The sequence below is a fragment of the Merops nubicus genome, unplaced genomic scaffold (genome assembly GCF_000691845.1).
Source record: "Merops nubicus isolate BGI_N331 unplaced genomic scaffold, ASM69184v1 scaffold2881, whole genome shotgun sequence".
Taxonomy (NCBI): Eukaryota; Metazoa; Chordata; class Aves; order Coraciiformes; family Meropidae; genus Merops; species Merops nubicus.
The window spans coordinates 41-21,680 of NW_008587415.1; the positions used below are offsets into that span (position 1 = coordinate 41).

The 21,640-nt window shown below is 40.0% G+C and overlaps 1 protein-coding gene across 1 annotated transcript; it reads left to right on the forward strand.

Moving 5' to 3' along the window:
* Window positions 1-4,776: 4,776 nt before the first annotated feature.
* Window positions 4,777-19,021, forward strand: LOC103781188 (chromosome unknown open reading frame, human C11orf74; the record flags this gene model as incomplete). The annotated part of the gene is made up of 5 exons (XM_008948890.1): window positions 4,777-4,937; window positions 6,069-6,134; window positions 7,096-7,147; window positions 13,509-13,636; window positions 18,857-19,021. Coding segments are annotated over 5 exons (572 nt in total), but the record flags the coding sequence as incomplete, so codon positions are not given.
* Window positions 19,022-21,640: the final 2,619 nt, after the last annotated feature.

Here is a 21,640-nt window from a genome sequence, read left to right on the forward strand (position 1 = left end):
AAAAAAAAAAGTCCTTTCCTGTCTGGTTTTTAAACATGCTACAGTAAGGGAAGTATCCAAAAATGGAAAAAAAAAAATTCAAAAGTAATAATTAAAATTTAAGAGTTTAAGAGCCTAAATATGTCTTTATTCTAGCTGAGGACATGATGTAGAGAAATTGCCTTAGGAATTACTGAGAAAAGAATCAAGCCCATGTTACTGATTATAGTAAAAAATTGACCTTTTCTGAATGGAAAAAAAAAAGGTAAACAATACTTTTTGCTGATTATTTGTCAATAATCAGGTTAAGATCAAAGACATCCTGGGAGAAGGCTACACCAATTGAGCCTGTGTTCTGGCAGGGTGCCCTAAAACTCATCAACCAGCACTGCATAGAGAAATTGAGGTGCCTGAATTGCCCCTGGATTGCTCTTACCCAGGGCCAGGCATATAGAACCCTAAAACTGAAATCCTGCAGGTACTTACTGGAGGGGATTCTTGGGATTTTTGTCATGAAAAGTTGGGCAATCTGCAGTGAGATTGATGCATGTAAATAGATGGAAACATGTAAATATTGATGTAATCCATGAAGAATGTAAATATTGATGTAATGCATTAAGAATGTAAATCAGAGCAGGTTTTGTAGGCTAAGTAACTTTAAAACATTTTATTCTCAGCTGGGCAATATAAAGCAGAAGGAGGCTGCAAGTTTTGATTGGGTTACTGCAGAAAATCTGGGAGCTGGTTTGATTGAATTATCAAAACCAAACAGAAAGCTTTAAAAATGACCTGCCCAACAAATTTGCCTTGAAATTTGTGTTTTCCTCTCACAGCTTGGCATTTAGGGCAAATGAACTCAGCACCATACAACATTTTACATAGTTTCAAATAGATAAACACAGGTACTGGTCTGCCAGCATGTTTCCATCCTGTGACTATGTAAAAATGATATTTTATGGAAACATTTCAATAACAGAGCTTGTTCCTGTTTTCAGATGTGGCTGTTTGCTGCTGATGTGTTTAAAAGATGGAGATGGTGAATGAAAATGATGTTTGTACTCATGACCTCTGTGCAAGACGTGCCACCAGGAGTAAAATCATCTTTGTTCAGAGTCTTGCACAAAGTCACTGTATTATTTGAATCCCAGGTTTTCCATCAAAGCATAACTTAGAAGGGATTTGAGGGATTCACAGGCTTCTCCTGGCCCTCAGTCCAGCATTTTGAGGACAAAGCAGTCAATTGGAACTTAAACCAGTAGCTTTGCTGTATTATTACTCGTTTTATAATTTAAGGGGAGTGTTTCTCATCCTCTCCCAATTTTTGTTTTTGGAATGAATTACTATAATTGACAAAAGGCAGGAAATACCTGGTAGTTGGTATTTTTTTTATCCAGTGTGTTATCCCAAGGCAGGTTTTCTACAGCATGTTATTGATTGCTGTGTCTGTTCAGGGTTTGAAATGGTTCAGACCACGAGACTTTTATCATTCTTCTGGGGCTACTATTTCATCTGGCAGATTTCACTGACAGGAAGTTTTCCCTGATAATCCTGGTAGCTCTCCTCTCTGGCTCTGTGATAAGTGACTCCATTATTCTTGGAAATAGGTGGGTGATCAGAGGACGTTTTCAGAAGATTCCCTTCCAAATTGGAAGACAAAGAGAATTTTAAGCAATATAGAGAATAGAGAACAGGGGAGAGAAAAATTTAGCAAGCTGGATAGACGTGCTGATAGAAATATGTTTCTGAAGTCTGCAACATGCTTGTCAGTGACACACAATTATGATGGATGCTCCTCTTGAGAGACTCAGATTTACTTTTCTAGATACCTAAGCCAGCTTGTTATTTCATTGTTAAGGTCCTGACAGTGGAATTTCTACAAAGCAAGACTGAAAAATTGTCTGCAGAGTGAATATGTGAATCCTGCCATCATTTCAGCCCCCTCCTTCTGCTAGTTTTTGTGGTGTTTGTATCCCTTAGTTGGGACTTTTGTCACACGTTGCAAAAGCCAGTGTTGTACATCTGGGTCTTGGCAGGTTGAGAACTGTGACTGTGAATAATGAGGCAATTATCTCTTGGTTGGAGGGCAGGCAGAGTGATCCTCTTGCTGGCTTGAATGTGATCCTTCCTCCTTCCCCTTGCCTTTTAAAAGTAAGGACAGAAGTTGAAATTCAGAACCCTGTGAAAGGAATACAGCTGTGACATTGCTCTGCAGATTGTAGTTTCTTCAATTTGAGAACAATTTGTGTGTTGTTTTTAATAATGTTTGTTAAGATCATGACTCTTACTGCATGAAGAGTCAGTTTTGTGATGCATGCCTTGAGAAACTCTAGGTCTCAGTAGTTAATTTGGCCACATGCAGGTGGATCTTTTACTGCCCCTGAGGCTAGGGAAGACAAAGTTTGATTCACCTCCCTGCTTGCAATTGATGTGACATATTGTCAAGGGTTAGGGCTGGGGCAGCCACTGCACAAGTGACTTTTACTGCCCCTGAGGGACTGTGCTTGAGGCTAGGAAGACAAAGTTTGATTCACCTCCCTGCCTGCAATTGATGTGACATATTGTCAAGGGTTAGGGCTGGGGCAGCCACTGCACAAGTGACAGATGCTGTTAACCCCCCTCCATTCCCAAGGGGCTGGAGAAAGGGAATAAGGGAGAGAGATTTCTAACTCAAAGCAGGCTGCAGCCTCGTTAGGTGTGGTGCTCACAGAGCTGAGGTTCTGTCTGCAGCCTGCATTTCACCACAGCTTGGGGTGGCTTGGGCTCTTTTCCTACTGAATTTCTCCTCACAGTCCTGCATCTAGTATCACGTTGCAGTTGGGAAGGTTTCATCAAATGTAATCTTTAATATTCTATAACCCAATAACTCTGCTATGGCCTTAAACAGAAGTTTCTGGCAGCAGTTTATGACTGATCTCTTAGGAGAAGGGATAGTGCTTCTAGCTGTAGGCTGAGGTTGGTAAATGGCACATAAAGGCTGTGAATACACTTGATTTCTTGTTAGCTCAGCTAATCTGTGGAGCTTTTTAACTGTGACAATAGCTCAACTGTCCAGAAAATAGCTAACCTAATAAAATGTTTGTCAGCTCGTATGTACCATCTAATTACAACTGCCCAACTATGTGTCATAAGGTCTTTTGATGCTCAAAGTGATGCTATTTTACTTGGAGAAATCAGAAGCTCTATTTTGGAGAAGGATGATCTGATTTATATCCCAGAAGTATAACCACAGTGGTGCCCAAGTTAGTCCTGGGCTTGTGCAGGAATAAAATGTTTGTTCAGAGCTTATGGGCTGTATGAAATGTGCTGCTGATCATTCCAGTTGATGGTGCCTTTTGTCTCACTGGTGATCTGGCTGAGGAAAGGGTGCAGCTTCCAGAAGCTTCTTCTCACTTCTCATCCATGAAGGCTCCTGATGTGCACAGGGAGGACACTGGGTCCTCAGTCCCTGTTGTTCCTCTATAGGTCTGCAATTTTGGCTGCCTAATTTGCTAACCAAATTTAGCAAATGAGTTTTTTTAGTGTAAAACAAGAAGCCCATCCTATTTTACCACTACAATAAGAAAAGGATTGAAAGTTGTTGAGCTAGTTCTTCCTCTAGAGTGACAGTAAAAATGTCTTCAAATAGAGGGTGATGATTTTACCTGTCAAGAATTGAAAAGAGGGTTTCTTGTGTAACACTGCTTCATTTCCATGGCTTGAAAAAGAGATTATGTAGGAAGAAGAGATGGCCCAGATGTACTGCTGCTTCCAAATATTGCTTTAGGAAGGTCCTTGTTCAAAAAGCAGGGAGAAGCCAGATGTCATATCAAGAGAGCTGGGATTTAGGAATTATTCAGAGGATCTGTCAGTGGTCTGAGTGTTAAAAATCTGTGTGCTAGGTTGCTCTAGTGTGGTGCAATTCCCTTTCTATGAACTTGTGAGCTCCAGGTTGTGCCCAGGCTGCCAGCCCTTTCTGCATGGCCTGGCACAGTAACTGCAGCACAGAGCTGTCCCTGGGGATGAATAACTCCTTGGTGGATGGTTCAACATAGTAACCCCAAGGGCATCATTAAAACTCTCCACAAGAATTACTCTAAAGCCTGTAATATATAATTATGTGTTAGAAATGCACTGCAGTGTTGCCTATTGTTATAAAGTAGATTTTTCAAACTAAAGCCAAGAAGCTCTGTTAAATGAGCATTTATTTTTCATTAAGAGCATGTGGTGTGAAGTTCATTTGAATTGATTGTCCTGTAGCTGCTGCTCCAGTTGTGATAATGGGACTTTTGAAATTAAAAGTCCTGCCTTTTTTATTTTGGCCATGATTAATATAATTTTTACCATGTTAGAGGAAAAAAACCTATTCAGCATGGATTCAGAAATCCATCCTTCCATGCACATACTTGTCCTGATGTGTAATTAGCTCCTAGATCTGTGTTGTTGAGATTCCATTTGATTATCACCTTGCTGTGTCCTAGTTTTGGCTGCTCCATATCCCATGGACCTGACTGGTAGGACACTCAGAAGCACTAATAGTTTTAATTTGCTCTTATTGTTCAAGGAGTTGTTTTGGTCTATTGTATAAGCTTTTGGGACAAGGAATTCTTCAGTATTGAGGAATAGGTGACACTCTGTTCACTTGAAGTTCAAACTGCATGTTTGGTTTTGGGATAAAGATTGTAAAATATGTGTATATGATGGGCATGAGAGGAAAACTGAGTGTGTAAACCAAGTCAATATTAGATGTAATTAAATGTCCATTTTTCTTTTCCTGGGTAGTGCCTCCTGTTATCTGATCTGGTGTGATTCTCCTTGCAGAGGACAGGGGGAAGACAGCTCAAGGAAGTAACCTGGACTCCTTAAGGAAACCATTTTCTACTATTTCTGACTTACCAAACAGAAATCAGCAGGATGGCTCATCTGGAGGAAGCAAAGAAATGTGGGTGTCTCTGTCCCCACAGACACCAAGTGAGGATAAGGTAATGAGTTAACATTTGTCCTTGTGGACAAGCACCTTATTCAAATAGATGAAAATATGGGGAGATACACTGTCCAAATGTTAGAAGCCAGTGGTATTTATCCCATCTGAGGCAAATATTTAAAATGCTACCTAAGTATGTAATTCTTGAGGAGGCACCTGCAGGGATCATGCTTGGCAGTGGCATTTGCTCTGCTGAAGAGCTGCCATAAGCTGACTAATAAATAAAGTGCCTTGCAAGGACCTTTGTCATGTTTTCATTGAAGGCTGCAGTCAGCAGCAGAAGTTGGCAAGAAGGAAAATATCATGAGAGCAGGGATGCCAGCATGCACAGATGGATTTTTGTGTCTTGGGGATTTTAGCAAGCACTGAGTTCTGTGTTAAGTGAAGCTGGATGGCTTCAGCTACCTGAAGTAAACAGTAGGCAGGCCAGAGGCATTTTTAATCTCCTGAAACATATGAGATTAGGGATTTCATGTGTAGGGACAGGAAAACAACAGACATTTCTGGAGAGAGCAAGATGGAAACCTGAGCTTGCTTGTAAGAACTCCTGCCCTCCTGCCTGAATGGCAAATAACTGAGCTGTGATGTAGCCTATACTCAAGATTTCTGCCCCATAAAGCAATGTGCAACTTCTATTATAATTTATTTAATGGAACATCTTAATACTTTGTTGCTAGAGTGAAAAAAGTTTCAGGCATGGCTTCACATTTTTGTCACATTAGCAGTTTAAGAAACAAATACACCAACAGCAGAATGCATCAGAAAAATGAGCAGGGTAGGAGCAGGAGGAGGCTGGAATGCAGTAAGTTGTGCCTGTAACCTTTAAGCCTGCCCTGAGGAAAGGAAAAAGGGAAAAAATAGCTATTGGAAACAATGCTTCTGTTCTAAATGCAGCTTTTTAGGCATGTCATGATTACTCACACTGTTGTTCCAGTTCATTCAGTCTGGTCCTGAGTAGGATTTCAGAGGATTACCCTGCATATGTTCTGTTTTCAGGAGCATTGTATTCACTCTTTAAAAAAAATTAAATAAGCTATAAAGGATCTGTATGTGTGAATCAGTCAGAGCTCTGACTGTGATTTTGGTTCTGTTTCATGCATTTTAAGCATTTCTGCCTTTCTGTCTCCAGATTAATGAGAGCTGCAAAGCTGGTGGCTGTGGTGGAAATGATCTCAGTCTGTCTGAAGGAGTGGAGGTGAGGTTTTCTTTGATTTTCTTCAAAGTGGGGATTATGAGCAGAACAAGACTGATTTTTTTTCCTTTGTTCCTTCACAAAGTGCTTGCAATTTGTTGATGTATTTCTATCCCATCTTGGGGAAAGGAGGACAAAGGCATCACTGTCCAAAATCTTTTTGCAAATGTGAATGAGTGTGTACTTTTAAAGGGTAAAGGTTATGTAAGTGTTGATGAGGATGGTGTCAAATCAAGTGGGAAAAGATGATCTTGGAGCATCTCAAAGGACTTCATGGAAACACAGAAGACTACCCAGTGCTTATAGAAAATCCTCCATGGTAACACTGTTTGCAGGTAGGCTGGGAAAGAAAAGCCTTTCACTCTCCCTGGACATCTATTTTGAGTGCTACCTGAAAGAAAGAACATCTTGTCATATATTTTAGATTATTTAGACTATTTTCAAGAAACATCAGCCTGAACAAAACAGTAGTGCCATGTCCCAGATGAAATACTAAAAATTTAATTATTCTTAGCTTTTTTATTTGTCATGCAGTTCCCCATTAGTATCAAAACAGAAAGATCAAGCTCCACTTTGCCTACAGCATGGATTGTCTTCACTGCCTTGGGCAGTGAGCTTGCAAAGCTGCAGAGTAACTTATCATGTATCTTTTTCCTGTGGAAATAGTTTACTTCTCCATCTTCCCACTAAGTTCCTGAAAAGTTTGCTGTACAGCTTGAGCTTCTCTCCCATCACTGTAGTTGATATGCAACAATTTGGGCAGGAATTCTTTGCCTGTGTGTAAAAGTATTTCCTTTGGGTTATACATTTTAAAGAAAGTTCATGTGCTTTCTTGGAAAAATGAAGGGGGGAATGGAGAAGACAAAGCAGACAATTTAATCCTTGTTTTGGTTTGCTCTAGATTGTTCTATAAGGAGTGGAATTAATACTTCATTTGTTTTCCAATTATGTTTTTTTATGGCAGGTGGACAAGTCCTTAGATTTGGAAGATGTAGAAACAGAAGAGACATGCACTGGTAGGTTCCCCTCCCTTCATTTTCACTGTTGTCTGTCTTTGGATGCAAGTGTATGGATGTTGTTTAAAGAACAGTTTCTCCTCTAAGATGTGCTTCTTCTGCTAGAAAATTCCCCAAATCGTTCAAATTGCCCAAATTAAAGTACCCATTTCCTCACTCTAAGTACTACTGAGATAACAAATTATAAGGAATATTTATTATACTGTCCCCTGGTAAGTGGTTATTTTATTCAAGATTTATCAAGAGTTGCAGAACAATTATTGTTAGCAGTGTTTCTACACTCTTCTACACTTCTATTTTGTGTTGAAATTATTTTGATTACAAAAGTTCCTCCACAAGGTAACGTGGGTGCTAAGAGAGAGCTCCAGAAAGTGAAAATATTCAATGAAAATGTTGTCCCTACCTATTAATTTCATCTTGAGCTTAAAATAAATGAGACTAATTTTGAATTCACAGTGAACTTCTTTGAGAATTCCAATTATGAGGATTTTGAGTTGTGTTGAACTGCTTCATATATCTAGAATAATTTAAACTCACTTCTAAAAAGCAAATAGAAACCTAATGTCCATAGTTACTGATCTATCATATGTGCTTTTCTGGGCTTTACTGCTGTCACAACTGATGACCTTTTAGTGATTAAATTCATTTTCCTCATCTATATCTGTGCCTGCACAAAGAATCCAAACCACAAAGATGAAGGGATTTGCCTAAGGTCACTGAAAGAAGCTGTTAGAGAGCAGGACTTGGTTCCTTGGTTATTGCCATTTGATTAATCTGTCTAATCTGTGAAAGATTTGATTAGTCTTTCCTTTCTCTATGTGCAGAATTCCCTTGAAGTCAGAGGGCTTAGAGACTTCCAGGTGATTAATATTTGGAGCTTGGCTGTAACTCATGAGAAAATAATAGAAATATGGCAGGTTTACAGCAAATATTCATCCTCCAACCTGGGCCTTTCAGAAAGGAGGGAGTAAGATAGCAGTCCTCTAAGATACAGACATCAAAGATTTCAAGTGCTGTGTTCATATGTGCTCATCTTGCCCTTCATGGGACATTGTTCTTTGTTTATGTCTTAAATTCTGCTAATATCTGTTAGAAAAGCCTGGGGCTTACTGGTGGAAGCATAACCTCACATTTCATTTGTACCATAAGGGAATGGGAATTGTCTGTGTCTAGTTCATGGAAGTATTGTAAGATATCTCTAGTTGAAAACAGGCTGATTGGATGGTGAGAAATAAGCCCAGCACTAAAATACCAAGCAGGGCAGTGAGGAAAGAAGAGTTCTGCCAGAGTTTCATGCCAAACCTTGCCTCCCTCCAGGCTCTCCAGTCATTTCTGTGTATTTGTGTGTGTGCAAGAGTCACTGTTCATCACACACCTTTAGAAACCCCTGCTAAAACAGGCTGCATTTGAACAAGATGAGAATTCCAAAAATGATCAGCTGCTTGTGCTGTCTGAATGGCACTTGATGCAAGCCACACTGGGAAAACCTTTCAGCTAGTGCTTTTATTGGTGATTATAAAGATAATAAACACAACATTCCTCTGCCTCAGTGCCCAACAAAGCTGTAGCAGCTCCTAAGCCATCACCAGTGCTCAGCAACAGCATTAAGCATTTAGATTGTGTCTCATAACACTAGAATATAGCCTAGCCAGAAGCTAGTTATCCTTTCTAAACTCTGTAAGGAAGGTGAACAGCATCCAAATTTATACCTGGGAAACCCACAGCCTGGGTCTTGCCCTGGGCTTCTTAGGGGGAGATGGTTGGAGGGTTCAGAGAAAGAATTTGAGTGCAGAAAATAGGATTTAGAGTTTGATAGTTGTCAAAATTCACCTGATAGGCTTCATAATAAGAGAGGGAAAATCTCACTCTGTTAGAAACCACAGGAAGAAAATGGAAATTAAAATCTAAAATGCTGTCACCTCTATTGCTTCTAATAAAGTACTATAAAATAATATCCCTATTTACCACCTTAATAAAGGGCTAGTCGTGCATTCCAGTGAGTTGATAAGTGAAGCAGTGTGACACAAATTTGAAAGACATTCTTTTGCTGGCCTTTTTAAATCCTGCCACCTGCCTGTCAGAACAAATGAGAGATTTAAGACTTCATCCTGGCAAAAGAAGCTAAGACACCCAGTAAAAAAAAAAAATCCCCTGCCTTGCTAATATAATTACAACAAGCTTTTATCTCTGCTCCTTACTGGCAACAGTTCAGGATCTCCATACTTCATTTAGCTTTAAAGGGCAGATCAGTTAGCTGAGTTAGCAACTGTGCATTAATACAATAAATATTCACACTGAAGGGGACGTGGCTGAAGAGCTGACACTGTGAAAAGCATGACAGAAGGTGGGTGTTAAAGGATCCCATCTAAACCACTGCTTTTTTGGGAGATGTCCTGGGAGAATCATTCTAGTGGGTATTTTGCTTTCTTTTTTTCATCCTCAACTTATTTTCCAGTGTCTTTTAAGGGGTGAATGAATAAAATTCACCAAGTTTTTCACAAAATTCACAAAAAAACCAAAAGCAGCCCATAGATCTGGCCAGTGTCCAAATTCATTGTGGCTGTTTTCATGGAACAGCCTTGAAACCAGGGCAGTGCTTTGCTTTGTGGGGCTTTGGCACAGTAAACCATGCTTGGCAAAGTCAAACTGCTGCCTAAAACCATGGCTTTGGTGCATGGTGGACTGTTTTAATTACTCTTTCTCACTGAATTTCATCTGGAAGTAGCTTAAGGCCACAATAGAGCTGATCAGGCTTCCTCCAGGGATGGATGGGGAATGCTTAGTCCCTATGTCTTGGCAACAGAATTCCTTCCCAGGACTGGTGACAAATCACTTGCTGCAGGACTCAGAAGATAGATAGGTAATAATAAAGTACAAAATATGGATAAAAATCATGCCCAGAGACCTTGAGTGTGCTATTTTTTAAATACCAGAGAAAATTCAAATAAGAGTAATTAATTGTCTGGGTGCATAGGGAAGGATATCAGAATCACCCTCATCTGGCCTGGAGCCCTGAGGTGCATAAACTTGTCTTTTCAAAGTCCCAGTTCTCTGTAACCACACAGAATTTGAGGAGAACCCAAGTGAAGCTGAGGCCAAGCATAACTATTGGATTATTTAAGCAATTCTTTAGGAAGATTGCAGCAATATGTGTTTTTTTTTTCTATGCCTTTCCATTTATTTTTTGAGTCTATATTTACATCCAGAAAAATTAGGTTGAGGAAGAGGATTCAGAGTTAAGTTTTGTGGATTTTTCCAAATATGAGGCTCCTCCCAACTGGTGAATCTTTTTTCCTCCAGTCTCTGCAATGTGTCTTGAGATCATTTCACACTATTATTTAAACAATTCTTTAGGAAGATTGCAGCAATGTGTTTTTTTTCTATGCTTTTCCATTTATATTTTGAGTCTATATTTACATCCAGAAAAATTAGGTTGAGGAAGAGGATTCAGAGTTAAGTTTTGTGGATTTTTCCAAATATGAGGCTCCTCCCAACTGGTGAATCTTTTTTCCTCCAGTCTCTGCAATGTGTCTTGAGATCATTTCACACTAGGCAGCATTTTGGGGGCTAACAGCCTGAAACCTGAGAATCAGGGGAGCCAGCAAAATTCAGCTTTTAAGCATTTTTCTTTATCCCTCCCTCCTCAGCTCCCCATGAACAGCAGTTTTGTGCCTGTAGCTGGGCATCATTTGGCTCCAGTAAAGCTCAAGACAAGATTGAGCTTCTTCATGCTTGGAAGTTCAAATCAGGTTTGTGCCAATAGATTCTTTTTTTTTCCTCTACTGGTAATTCATGTCATTGGCACACAATGAGCACAAACCCCCAACTCAGCACCCTGCTGACAGATGTAGTAATGACTTTCTGACATTGCTCAGTGGGCAGATAGGCCCTCGTTGGAGTTCTCTGGACTTGAGGAAGCTCATTGGAGTTGTCATGTCATCCAGCAAGCTGCTTCTTCATGAGAGGTGCATTTCAAAGTCTCCTCTCAGATTTTTGGTGTCACTGTCTTCTCACTTATCTCTGTGTATGGTGCCGTTGGCAGCATGCAAGGCTTTCCTGTTGCTAATTAATCACCTCCACAGAGAACATAATTAGCAGCTTAATTAGGATCATCATCCACTAGTGCTGTAGCATCAGCCTAAACCAGCTGTGAGGTGCTGGCTAGAACTTCCACTAGCCTGCAGTTCCTCTGGGAGCTCCTGCTGAGGGGGAGGAGGACTGTCAAAACTCCCAAGTTTTTCTCTCAGAAGGAGTTTCTTGATGAAACATCATCAGGGAAAGCAGAATTTAGGGATTAGACTTTCCTGTGCTGTCAGGCAGCAAGGACAGGGAGATAAAGCTCATTTCTGGCATGTCTACTGGCAAACCAAGGTTGGTTACCACGTTCTTAAGGGGAGATTGAAGAGACTTGGAGACATTGGTTGCATTACTAACAAGCCTTAAAAGAGTGGGATTGATGTTTTGAGTATGACAAACACTTCTTGCTAAAAGCAAAAATAAGTTTCCTTCTGTTGTCCTGATTTTAAGGAGTTGTCTTTCTGAACCATTGCCAGGCTGTTGCATAACAGTGCTTCCTCCTCATCTTCTTGGCACACGTTGTTCTGTTGAGGTGAGGGGGAAGCTCTTAGTACAGAAATAATCAGTGTGTGTGTCAGGAGGTGATCCAAACCTCCTGATGTCCAGGCTTTCCTTCTTTCAGCAAAGGTACGTGTTTAAGGTACAAGTTTGAAACAGTAGGAGAAGTTGCCATGGCCTTTAAATGAGCATTCACATCTTCCTTCTCTCCTACAAATAGCTTTGACCTGAGTTATGAGAGGTGGAAACAAAGCAGTTGCAGAGCATGTGAAGACAGCATGTCTACCTGTTCTTTTCAGAAAGCTTTCTCATATAACATGCAGAGTGAGATCAGATGCTGTGCACATAAATGATTAGAGAGAGAAACAAGCAGCCAAGAGAATAGGGATGAAAACTGGAAACCACTCATACACAAATGATGAACCAAAAGATGAAAATCCAGGAGTGAGATACCCAAGGGAATGAATTCAGCTCTTTTTTTTTTAAAGAACATTCTACCTGAGGAGTCCAAAGCCCTGCTGGCTTTGAAGCAGTACACAACTCCCAGAAGAAAACTGCATGAGGAATTTCTCATGGATTTTTTATGAAGGCCTAGCTAGGAAATGATTATTTTCAAAAGTGGATTGACAGGAGAATGGAAGGTCTCTAACTCCATTAATGTGGCAGAAGTGTGCAGGTAGAGATAAATAGACACTTCTTCCTTATTGATTCCATTAACTAACATTTAAGCAATGCTTTGAAAAGTTATTTTAAGATCTCAAGAGGAAATCAAGCTACTAAAATGTTGTATAAAGCTGTAAAGAAACTGGTGTATCAGCCAGAAAGAAAATAATAGGTAGCTTTACATAATCCTGTGACTAAATAGTGAGACATATGGTCCCCTTAAGTTCCTTCCTAAAAACATTACTGAGAAAAGATGGACACATCTGTGCTGTAGCAGAGCTGAGATGGATTCATGTTAAATGGTATTTCTAAACCTGAGGCATATCCTTCTGAGCTGTCACAGGCAGCAAACCCACAGTTCCCAGCAGGAGTGTTTTGCTTAATGTCCTCTGTAAAGAAAAAAGAATTCAGAAAGTCTCTGTGTTTGTGAGCTGGGGACCCAACCCTGCCCCCGTGGAGATGTTTTGCTGTGTCCCAGACAGAGAAAAGTCCTCTCAAGTGCCTCATTTTTGGAAAGCTCAGGGAGGAACAAACCTCTGTGAAATATCCTTGGTCAAGGCAATCATCTGGCACTGTAGTGGAGGCACTTTAATACTTCTACCAGGTATTTTTACTTCATGTTTTGGGAGAGTGATGTTAAGATGCTTTGCAAAGATTCTTTGTGGCCTGTGTGCTGCAAAGTCCAGCAAAAGAGAATGGAATGAGACTACCCAGCTCATCAGTGGAAAGAGCAGGGTTCAGGCTGGTGTTTTATAGCTCCTACTGCAGGCACCTCTACTCAGGACCTTCCTTTGTTGTGAAAGGGATGAACTTAATCCCAGGTGTTCTCTGAGTTCAGAAGCATCTACAGTCCAGATTTTTAGTTCAGTGTCTTCAAGAAAGAAGAGCTACCTGGCTGTTTTCAACCAAGTTTGGTTTTTCCTTAAAATAGTGTATTTTATTAACTAGATTTTAGCTTAGGACTGCTTGGATCTGTTGTAAAGAGAGCTGCCTATCTTCTGTTTTATGCAGCAATAAGTCCAGCACTAAAAAGCTGACTACAAAGCTTCTGCGTGTGTCTTAGCACTGCAGGATTTTACACAGGATTTTGCTAATAAAGTTAACTATTTTTTTTATTCATCAGGGTCTTTAGTTCTCCCAGGACAGGTGGAAGAGACAGTGACTTATTGCACACCCTTTTTTGAGAAGCCTGTTCAACAGAAGTTGAGAACCTTGGCAGCTCCAGAGCCACCAGACAGCAAAGCCCAAGAGGTATGAGGTCAGATTTATTTATTCAAACACTTGAGGTTGGGCATCAGTTTTTTTTCTACCTATTTGCTTCTAATGTTATTTCCAGTGATCATTTTTCTACCTGTTTGCTTCTAATGTTATTTCCAGTGATCTCATGATCTTACAACATCCTGCAGTCCTCACTGGGCTGGATATAGAAACCATCTTCTCCCTGCAGTCCTCAGTGGGCTGGATATAGAAACCATCTTCTCCAACAAGGAGGTAGTGAATCATCTCCTTAATGTGACACTGAAAAGAAGAAAGGGGTTTAGAATCTATTGTGATCAATATGTTTGGATTTGTCCTCTTAGAAAGGAGTAGTAGCAAGATGCTGCTGAGGATCTGCCTTGTCTGGGTCTGGTCTGGAGGGGTTTTCATTGTGGAATCTGAGTCTTTTAATCAGACACAATCCAGATGAGCTTTAATTTAGAATTCCTATTTTTCCTCAGAATTTCAGTTCTTTTCTAACTGGAACAGAAGGCCTGGGTTGCTCAGGGCCTTATTTTAAGTCATTAAGCTTCCTATCCAAATAGTCAGTGTGAGCATTAACTTTTGGGGACGTTTCTATTACAGAGAATTTGTTCAACACTCTTTTTCCCCTGCGTGATCATTGTAATAGCAGCTGAAGTTAGCTTCTGGCTAAAATGGGCCAGTTTTGATAGTTTCATGTGTTTATTGATGTCCCACGAGGCCTAAATCAAGTTTATAAATGGTGTGTGACCGATGAAGGTTTGATGTTATAGCAGTGCATATGGTGCCTCCTTTCCTGAGCTCAGTTGTGTTTAGTTCTTTGCAATAAACTCTTTACTGTAAGGAACAAGTCTGCTTTGGGAAAAAGTAAATGTTCTAAAATGACCTTTCAGGCTTTAATACTCACTATTCTGTGAATAAAAATACTCTTTTTCCCTAAGGACTGACATCATTCAAGGGTTTTGCCTTGAGAAATATCCATTGGCACACACAAAAAAACACCCCTAGAATGAGGTTTTATAGTTTTCTCATTTGATAACTTCTGTATAAAACCAAAGGAGGAGGTTTGTAGCAGCCTGCAGTGTTCATAAAGGATTGAGTGTGACTCTTTAAACTCTAATTCATGAAAAATAGATGAAGATCCCACTGCATCTCAATGCAAAATTCATTTCCATTTGAGGAGAAGTTGAGTTATGAAAGAGAAACTTGAGGATTATTACGTTGGTGAAAGGTTGCTGCATTTTTCAGGAAGAAAGACTTTGGATTTTCACAACTGCCTGGTTGGTGCCAGGCTACTCAAGATGAAGGGAGCCTTTCCTCTAAATTACACACTGATTTTTGCCTTCCCAGAGATAATATAACTGGCCTGATTTTTAGAGCTGTCAAAACTGAACAGGTCTAGGTCTTCAGATTGTCATTGCCTTGAAGATTATGTCTTGCGTTGCTTATGGTTTAGAAAGAGACAAAGATTTTCCTTGGAGACATCCCTGCTTTGAAGTAACAATGTTCTCTGTCCAGCAGAACAAATCTGTTAGGGAAAGGCAACAGAATGTGGCTGCCTGGTTGGTTTTCACAGAAAATGGGAAGCCATTCCCTAGGAAAAATAAACAAGGTTAATAGTGCAGTGTAAGATGTCAGATGTCTTTGCTGTGGGCATGTTGGTGAAGGACTTGAGGGGAAGGTGTGTATCTCTGAATATATTGCTAGGGCAAGCTGAAAAACAGCAGCTCTGCTAAGAGCAAGTGTGCAACTTTGCCTCATTGTTAAAGAACAACTTGTCTCCCTGAAAATGGTTTTCTGTCAAAAGCTGTTGGGAAGGGGCTTAGTGAATGACACAGCAAATGATTTGTGTTGTCCACCAGGGTTGTTTCATCTTTCTTCCCTGCCTTAGACCTAAATATATTCCTGGATTTCAGTAGCAAGAGTGCAGCAGCATACATGACCTCCCACAGGCCCCTCAAATTGAAACAGCATTCCCTCCATGGCTGAAGCACATTATCATACAACATTTACTTCCCCTACCCAGTTATTTATCCTCTCCTTTGGTTCTACTTCATACTTCCTTTCATAAAAGACATCCCAGTTTCTTTAATTAACAGTATGCCTTAATGTCTGCTTCCTGGGGTCTCTATTTGTTCTTATTTCCCCCCTGCATACACAGGAGTGCAGCTGAATGTGCATTTTCCAGCCACTCCATGATGAACATGCATTCAGAGTGGGGTTCATCTCACCTAAGGAGTCTAAGTCCTCCTGTCCTCAAGAGATGTGCACCTCCAGAGAGCAGCTCATCCCACTTGCTGTAGGCATTGTCCTAAGATGTGTTCTATCTCCATCCACAGGCCTCAGCTGAGTTGTGTTTCTGCTAAGTGCTATGCATAAATGCAAGAAGAGCAAGGAAGAATTTAAAGACAGGACTAAGTTAAAGAAGTTGGAAGAGTTCCCTCTCCACAGAGATTGTCCAGAATGTTGAAACACAACTGGAAAATTGGTCAGGGTTTAATGACTCCCAATCCAGTGCCCCAAGCTCAAGGCAATTTTTTCTTTCCCAAGTATCCCAGTATATATCAGGCTTATATGAAATACTAGCACACAAGGTTTTCCCTTGAGTACACAGTGAAATCATTGGTGAGTGTATGAGCATCCTTTACATCATTTGAACAAGTGAATCACAGAGTTATAATGGCACAGAAATCAAGGTTTTAGAAGGACAGAGACAAGCTCTTCAGTTCACTGCAACTCCACACAGATTAATGAGAAGAGCTGAGTTGCCAATTTATTAATAGACTTTTGAAAGTCTCAACTTTAAGGTATTTTATTTACAACATTACTTTGTGTAACAGCCTCTAGCAAAATCCTTCAATTATTAATATGAATATTACATTCTTTTCCCCTTTAATTTGGACATGCAGGAACTGTAAATGAAAATGATTTTTTTTTCTTCAGAGAGTGAATCACAGGAGCAATTTTAAGCAAACTGGCAGTTTTCTAATAGAGCAAAATTCTATTCCCAGAGAGCTCTCAAAAAGTTTTCAATTAGATGTTGAATTAGACACCTGAAATTCACATATTTCAGCTCCTTAGGCAAAAATAACAAGATAATAACTTGATCAGCTCAGAGGACTCGACGTTCTATTGCAGGATGTCTTCCTTTTGAAGCAGATCAAAATTGCAGCTGGAGGTATGAGAATTTCAGGTTTGGTTTTGTGGAATCCTTGCTGTAATTGAAACTTTCCTTATTTACCTACAAACGTGGTAACAAATTTCATTACAACCAAACTAGCTGAAAAAGTTTTGCATCTTCCATCATATTTTATTTTTTTAGAAGAGTTTTGGATTTCTGCAAAGGAGAGGCAGGTAGTAATGAACCCTGGTTGCTGCGAAACTTTCTTTAGCTTATTTACCTACAAACCTGGTAACAAATTTCATTACAACCAAACTAGCTGAAAAAGTTTTGCATCTTCCATCATATTTTATTTTTTTTAGAAGAGTTTTGGATTTCTGCAAAGGAGAGGCAGGTAGTAATGAACCCTGGTTGCTGCTACCACTTGTTACCCAGTTTCTGGTACTCCTACTGGCATGGAATTTGAGGAGGCTTTGCCTGGGGAGGAGATGAAGGAGCCTGGATGACCTTAGCCTTGATGAGAGAGAGCTTGTGTGCAGGCTTTGTGGCATGTTAACTTTTCCTGAATGTGCTATTTAGAAAGGCTGATGACAGTTTGCCTGGGATAGTCTGTGGACATAAGCAAGATAATCTCTCATACAGAATGAATACAGTTTTCTTCACCAGCTCTTACCTCCAGAGATGGTTTATTCTCATTTATAAATGCCCATGTTGTACAGGTCTGCATCTAGGGTCATGTTTATGCTCCAGCATCTTTTGAAGGCAATGTAAGCCAGGTCCCTGGGACATTAAGCAGTCTAGATGATTAATAAAATGATAGAAAACCAGAAAAAATACTTCCTGATCAGGCAGGCAAGATTACAGTGTACCAATAAAGGATGTAGATACCTGCAGGATGCTCCCTGACATGTCTTGTCAGCCAGCAGAGCAGAGAGGAATCCAGCTACCACTCCTCTTACTCACTCTATGGCATGAACTGTATCCAGGCAGCTCCTTACAAAATGTTAGCAGAAATGGTGAGGGACACTGTGTCTTCTAAACTGAGCAGTGACCATAAGCTGCTGTTATTCCTCTGTTGCAGCAAAACAAATAGGTATGGCAGTGGCCACTGGCTTCACTGAGCATTCCTCAGAGGTGGAAGAAAACAAGCATGTGTTTAACTGTTGTTCTGATTTGGTACTGAGGTACTTAAATCTTTGAAACACACAGCCCTTCAGCTTGTTTGTCAGGGTTGAAATTTCTAGATTTTTTATTAACTTCCCCAAGAATAGGGAGAGTTCCTGTGTCATTTAGGCAGGGAGGATGTGTCTCCTGTGTAGCTCTGGAATGAATTTTATGGAACTGCTTACCAGATAACTTTTGTGTCATGCCCCCTGCAGTTTCTTATCAGCATGCAGCCTGCCATAGTTAGTTAGTTCCATTATTTTATAGGCAGAGTGTTTATTCTAAGATATTTCAACAAGAAGCAATAGAGACATGCTGTATGTTATGTCAGCAAAGCAAACATTGGCAAATGCAGTAAGACTCTCCATTCATCATGGGGAAAAAAATCCAAACCAGCCAATTGTGCATAGCTTTGAGATGGTGAAAAGAAATTATTAGAGGCTGAATATTGATTGTGTCATTCTGCTCATTCCAGGCATTTCCTTGGCTGAGGCTGTGCTGGGGAACATGTCAGATTAGTATCAGAGGCATGTACACTGAAGCTTTATGTGCTACTAGCCCAAATTTTAAGGATATGGAATCTGTCTTTGTAATTTAACATAGCTGTACAGAAGTTGTCCTTATCCCCACAGCCCTGCTGCTACAAGTGGCAGGGATGTAATAGATGTGTGCAAAGGGAGGGTTTGGGTTTCCTTGCCTTGAGCAAAATTAGCTAATGATATTAATTCAGATACAGTACAGTACAAATGGGGCACGTTAAATGGCTTAAATTAGGTCAAATTGAATAATTGAATTTATTCTTTTACTTAAAAAGAGCTTAATCAGCTGAGAGTGCTAGAGTCAGAAAAAAAAAATGGCTTAATTAAATATTAATTAGAAGTTTATATTTTGAGCTCCCTTATCACTCGCAGCAATGTTATTTATGTATCTTTCTTTCCTCCTTACAGCTACTAGGAGATGATGTTCAACCCTTCTCACTTGATGAAGAATTTGATTATGACAACGTGGCACTGACCCCAAAGTTCTCTGAAGCTGAGCTGAAGGCCATTTTAGAATTCTCTGAAGAGAAGAAAACGGGGATAGATGTCAAGTCAGCAGGAGCTGGAGACTGAGTCCAAGGCACTGTGTTCAGTGCTGTTGAAATGACATTTTTAGGGGGTAAATCTAAACCTCCACTGTACCCTCATTTAGTGTTTTATACAGTAAATGACATCTTCAAGATTGTTTTTGGTTGTTCTACCAAGGTGCCTTGAAGCCTGAGGTTGCCTTTACCCTGAGCTTCCTCCTACTCCTCCTGCAAACAGAGAATAAGGAAGGTGGTGCTCACCCAGGGCTGCTTGTATAGTAGCCCTTCAGCCACAGGGGAGGTATTTCCATCCTTTTTATAGTGTCTTCACTCAAATTCCCTTTTGTAGAAAAAGCACATGAGGTATTTGGAGTCTTTTTTTTTCAGTTTCCTCTAGAAGCTTTGATTTTGAGGCTTGATTTAACATCACAGCACTGAGTTGTATTTGTGGTTGTTTGCTGGTATAACTGCATGAACATGAAGTTTATTGACCAATATTTTGTCCTTGGCCTATCTCCATTATTTCTGAAGTGGGTGATTAACATGATGAATATGGGAAAAGTGCCTAAGCAGACAAGTTTGTGGTAAACAAACCACAAGTTGTTTAAAGGCTCTGGATGAAATCCCTGTGGCTGATGGGCTGCTCCACTGTCAGCAATTTATAAAAGTCAAAAGAAAGGTGCTTTGATGCTCCAAAGGAGATTTTCTGGATCAGTAATTTTTGTTAGACCATAACCACACACCACTGAAATCTGAATAACATTTGTTTTGAGGGATGGTGTTTACCTCTATTACAGGGATAGAATTTCAGAATGAGGTAAACAAAAAAGAAAGTGATCTGAGACAAGATTTTTAAGGAGAATGATATAAAACTACAAGTATGTTGTATGGAATAACTGCTGGTGGAAGGTAAAAAGATTTATTTATTCATTGGTAACATCTATGCTCAGAAGGATGCCTGTGCTATGGTTAAAACTTTTTGTTTTAATGCAATTGTCTGTAGAACAGATTCTGTTGTTTGGGAACCTTTTTTTTTATATTAAAAATGTGAATTCATATGAATTCAAAGCTTTTTGTTGAACTCAAAATATTTTGAATTAAGTGCTTCAGATCCAACAGAACTTTCCCAGGGAAATATTCAGCTAAAAATTCCTAAGTAGATATAATGATTAGTTCATCTTCTTCTGTGAGACACAGCTAATGTGTATGAATGGGAAGGATAAGAAGTTAGTTAAGGAAGAGCTCCCTGAGCAGATCTGGGAGGAAGAATTTGATAACCACTGTGCAAGATCAGCTCTTTAAAAGCCTCAAGAGAAAAATAGGGGAGACAACCTCATTAACAAACATATAGCAAAGATAAAATAAGGAACCTTCTGTCCAAGAGACTTCTGTGTAGGGTTTGCTGGCCTTGGCCAGACAAAGAGTCAGCCCCAAAGAAAGATGAACTTCTGTGGGTTTGTGGAATGATGAATTTGACACATTTTTGGGTGGTTGCTTAGAGAGGTATGAGAGACCCAAACTATAGATCAGTCCTATGGGCAGCAGAGTCAGTGAGAAAAGTTGTCCATGGTGAACATCAGGGCAAATCAGCTCTGGAATCTCTGAGAACATTTTCTATTCATTTCATTATCAAATTTCCCCTGTACATGAGGGATCTATCCAGCCATTCAGCTCCTTCTCTCTGAGGCACATCATCCTCTTACCAAATGTTCAGAGTGCCTGTTATGCTCCATAAGTGTCATTCAGATTAGTCATTATATGGTTCCATTTGATATAAAGAAACACTTTGCTGCAGAATACCCAACAAAATTGGAACTCTTTAGTGACATCCATCTTAGGCAGAGAAATGGGGATAATTCCCTTACATTTACACCACTCAGGAGTTAGATTTTTGCTCTTTGTTACCAGGGATGAATATGACAGTGGAGATTTGGCAACGTGGGCAACATTCTCTGAACATGACATTTTGTTGGCCTGCCCCTGGGCTTGTTTTTGGCTTGTACCTCTCATGTCATTATCCTTGACACAGGAGGCATATTTTTCCTCTTCTCCATTACCAGGTTGTCATTTTTAAGAACATACTTTATGTGCATGTTAAATTTTATACATGTAAATGGAGTTAGTTACCTGGAATTGTTTCAGTGTTACTGACATGCTTTGAAGTCTGAATAATATTTATCTTTTCCTCTTGTAGCTTCTGTTCTCTTCAATATTTTCAGCAAGGGGTGGTGAGGGACATTCTTCTTTTCTATTTATGGTCTTTTCTAAATATTTTTCCTGCTTTCCTAAAGATTTAAAGGCAAAACTCTTGGAATCAACTTGGAGGCTGCTGCTGCAGGGAATATGATTTTCTCCCCACTGACATTTACCACACTGAGAAGGATTTTGAACTGCAAACTATCTGATGTTGGGTGAAGCTGTTGGAAGTGAAGACTGTGAGATGCAGCTCTCTAATCCCTTGGCACTCAAGGCTTCCTTGATGCCTAAAGTGCAGTAGAGATGTGCATCTCTATCAGTCAGTGAGTTTATCTGTGTCCAACTTGTTGCTTACTGGGGTGTTGCCAGAAGGATTCTGACTTTCTTTCCACAAGTCTTGAGGTTTCCTGAGTTATGGGAGGAAATCTGTTGTCCACTGGGTGTTGTTAATGCTCAGAGTTCCTCCTTG